General features: G+C 49.2%; 1 protein-coding gene across 1 annotated transcript; it reads left to right on the top strand.

Moving 5' to 3' along the window:
* Positions 1-427: 427 nt before the first annotated feature.
* LOC139689522 (serine-rich adhesin for platelets-like) lies at positions 428-2,368 on the top strand. The gene has a single exon (XM_071586695.1). It carries the CDS (start codon positions 428-430, stop codon positions 2,366-2,368), a length of 1,941 nt encoding a protein of 646 aa, XP_071442796.1.
* The last annotated feature ends 1,379 nt before the right edge of the window (positions 2,369-3,747 follow it).

Here is a 3,747-nt window from a genome sequence, read left to right as displayed (position 1 = left end):
TGTTAAGGAATTTTGTTATATTTTCGGTTGGAAATGTAAATATGATTCGTGTTTCAATACAAAATATAATAGCCATCACATCTTTCTCCCTCACCTTGTGAATTGAAGGCGCTATTCCAGCTTTGTTAATTTTACTTCGGCATTTATTTTCTGCTCGTGGACAAATCGTGCCTCAAATCAAACTCTTCGCTGAAATTTCAAGATCAATAATTTTCCGCGCCTAGTGCTTCCAAATGTATTCAAAACATGACTTAAATTATGTGTAATAACAATTCTATCTCAATTTTTTATTACATAAACACATCATCTTACAATTAAAACCAAACTTTTTAAGGTAAACCTGACCTAATCTTTGAGTGCGACTAAATTGTCGTGAACAGACAAGACGTCGATTATCACGAAATCTCTCTCCCCTTTTCAGACAATAATGTCCGCTCCATCTCGGAGGCCAGTGGCCCCAAAGCTGGGCAACAGCTTTCTCACGAGGCAGTTATCCCTCCAGAGCCCTACTCCACCCAACCAACAGCCCCTGCAGCAAAATAACCAGCAGATGACGCATCAACACCGGAAGCTGGCCTTCCGGAGGCAATCCTCGGAGGACCTGTCGTTCCGAAGAGGAAGGCGGAAGTGCCGGAACTCGCCATCCCCTGCCCCCTCACCGGCGTCCGAGAGAGCCAAGTGCAAGAATCCACCCCCGAACCCACCGCATGGGGCGAGCGGGGGCGACGAGAAGAGGGTCAATTCCGCTTCCGACCGAAGCTCCGACGTCCGGTGGAGCAGCAAGCAAGACCAGCCCACCGTCGCTGCCTCACCATCACTCTTCAATCGGCACTTTCCGCACACAAAGGAACAACCCCCGTGTCCCCCTGCTGCTTTCCCGGTTGGAGGTGGCGGGCCCGTGGCTGGAAGACCGATCACGCCCGCCCGCCCGAGACCCGTGCGGCTAGCGTGGGCGGAGAAGCGCAGCGCCACAGTGCAGCAGCCATCTCCGGCATTTTCCGACCCCCCGCAGTCTTCTGAAGATCTCACCGAAGACGAGCCCCCCGTGGAGGTGGTCGCCAAGAAGATGGGGCAACCGAAGCCAGTGACGGGGAGCGTCCTCAAAGCTCAGCTCGTAAGAAACCAGCACAGCCTCCCTTCGATGGCAGCAGAAAAGGATTCCGTCCTAAAGACGAGGCAGCAGTTGGCCGACAAGCTTCGAAGGGCCTGGTGGGGGGAGGACCAACTAAGGCCCAACCTGGATATCTTTCTGACGTGCTTGGCAAACGAAAGTAACGAGAAAGAGTGTACGCCCCCGGGGGACGAGCAGACGAAGGAGGGAATTCAGAAAAAGCACCTTCAGAAGGATAATGCGAAGGAAAGTGCGGATACTGCAACAGAGCAAAGGGAATCCAAAATGATTTCCATCAAAATTGAGACGATGGCAGGCGAGAATTCTTCCAAGGAAGGTGATGACGATGACGTGGTTTCCAGCGAGTTGAAAGAGTGTCTGGCCAGTGGATCACTTTCCAAGAGCTCGAATGGGAGGCCCAGGCCACCATCGCAGGCCTCCTACCAATCCCCTTCACCGTCAAAATCTACCTCTTCTACCTCTCTCTTTTCTTCCAAAGCAACTCTGACCTCATCAAATGAGCCGAAGGCGTCATCCAATCCCTTCCCTTGCCACCTATCCGGAAATGAATTCGTCTGCGGTGTGGGAATCTGTGAGAAGGTTAAGGACTCTTTTCCTTTCGGAGAAGGTTGCGATGACGGCAGCGGCGGCGAGGGCGAATACCTTCCCGAAACTGCTCCTTTTGTGACGGTGACGCCCTCGGCCGCCTCCCTGCAAACGTCAGCCTCGCCTTTCCCATCTGGTTTCGCGGACGCCATTCCCGCTGGTGGCCAGGTCACGAATGGCTTCTCAACTCAGGTGGGAAAGGGTGCGCCGGAAACCAAGCGAGAAGCCACAACACCGATCACCTCGAGGGCTCAATCGACCACAGGGCATGGGAACGAGGGTAAAGCCACCGGTTCGGCCAGCGCTAGTTTGAAGCGGGCGCAGTTCAGGAACAACAGCATGAACAAGAGGACATTGGCCAGGAGTGCGGACACCATCCCTCCTACCGCGGGCCCGGGAGGAGGGTCGGTCGCCTCAGGTTCGACGACTTCCAGTATGGCCGCGGTAGCCGGGTCCTCAAGAGCTTCCACTTGCTCGTCGGCGGCGTCAAACAGCACTGCGGCGGAGGCGGCCAATCGGGCGAGGGAGGATGTGATGCGGTGGAGGAGAGGGGTGCAGCAGGTTCCAGACAGTGCGGCGGAGAGGAACCCCTGGAAGCGTAACGCTGAGTCCGCGGGAATAACAAGAGCATCCTCTGTCGATGGTAAGTAGAGCCAGGATTCTACTATGGGCCGATCAGGGATAAAGTCAGAGTAAACATAGACATTCTGGAGCCCAATCTCCGAATCTCAAATGCAAGAACGTTGTCTGATATACCAATGCTATAAGCATCAAGGTAGCAATAAATGGCAATATATTCTTTATTTGAAATTGATATCAAGGCTTTGGCATTATGTCAATACGATTTTATATCTCTGAGAAAAATGTATAAAGTGTATGTGGTTGCAATGGAAAAAATATGGCATGCATTTGCAACTGCTGTTTTCTTCTTATCAATAATTGCATAGATCAGTAAGATATCATAAACCTCGTGATAATTGACTGTTATTATTAATGAAGATATTTGCCACGCAAAAGTTTGAATACTGTATATTTTCAATATAATAACTGACTTAGTCTTCCCTCACGCTCGAATCTGTGTAATTTATTAGCAATTACTAACCACTCTTTTTTAAATTGTATTTGTCTTTTTTAATTAATCATATACTTTTGAATTCTGTGGGCATGAGATGATAATTTGACATGAAACATTTTATATACTTACAAATTCGCAATATTTTTGCAAATACTCTAGAATATATATATGGTCAATGAATTTTTATAGGATTTATATAATTTTGATTGTTTCAATTTTGCCGTAACTACCGTATTACTACTGTTCAGGTTTAAACGCCATTTACTGCTGTTTTATTTTCCTTAGGGCGAAAGTGATTTTATTTGAAAAGCTTCCCGTGAGGGTGTATTTGAAGTCTCACCAATTTGTTATTTATTTATTTTTCCTCTCCCATGTTCTTATTTTGGCCTAACGGCCATTCCGCATGGGTATATTTTTTCCCTTTTCGACGGAGGAAGTGAAAGGTTTACTATCTCAAGCATTTTTATACCCAAACCTATCTAAAAGATAGGAGGGGGATCAAAGCTTGGGGAAGCACGCAAACGCTTTCGGCCATCGCATTCCCTGCCGCCGGTGCAAGCATCCATTTCGCCATCCCACACCACCAGCCCCAGTGAGTACTTTGGAGTAATCCCCCGAGCTTCTTCCAAACACCTTCCCACCACTAAGTCAAAACCAATCACTACCCAGCACGGGGCTATGGTCATAAATCAGGAGAAATAAGCAAACGGAGGCTATCGTATCAAGGTCCGAGTGTTGGTGGGGGCGGTAGCCAAAAATGGATTCCATTGGCGCTTCGAACAGACTTTCTCACCTCTCACATCAATTTTTTCCTCCTTTCCTCTCGCCACCCTTTACTCGCCTTTCCCCGACGCCGCCCGACTCATGAAGGGGGTGAGAGTTCGCAACCAGTCGAGCTCGGCACGCCGCTACCCTCATCCGCGTCATCCTCTGGTGCTTTGGGGCCAATCCAGGC

Source organism: Hetaerina americana, unplaced genomic scaffold (genome assembly GCF_022747635.1).
Source record: "Hetaerina americana unplaced genomic scaffold, ioHetAmer1.1.p SCAF_24, whole genome shotgun sequence".
NCBI classification, from domain to species: domain Eukaryota; kingdom Metazoa; phylum Arthropoda; class Insecta; order Odonata; family Calopterygidae; genus Hetaerina; species Hetaerina americana.
Note: the sequence above shows the minus strand (reverse complement) of the source record. Positions and strands in the feature narration are given on the sequence as shown.

Excerpts from the sequence above, each read along its gene's own strand:
- LOC139689522 (XM_071586695.1), top strand. The coding sequence starts at position 428 with ATGTCCGCTCCATCTCGGAGGCCAGTGGCCCCAAAGCTGGGCAACAGC.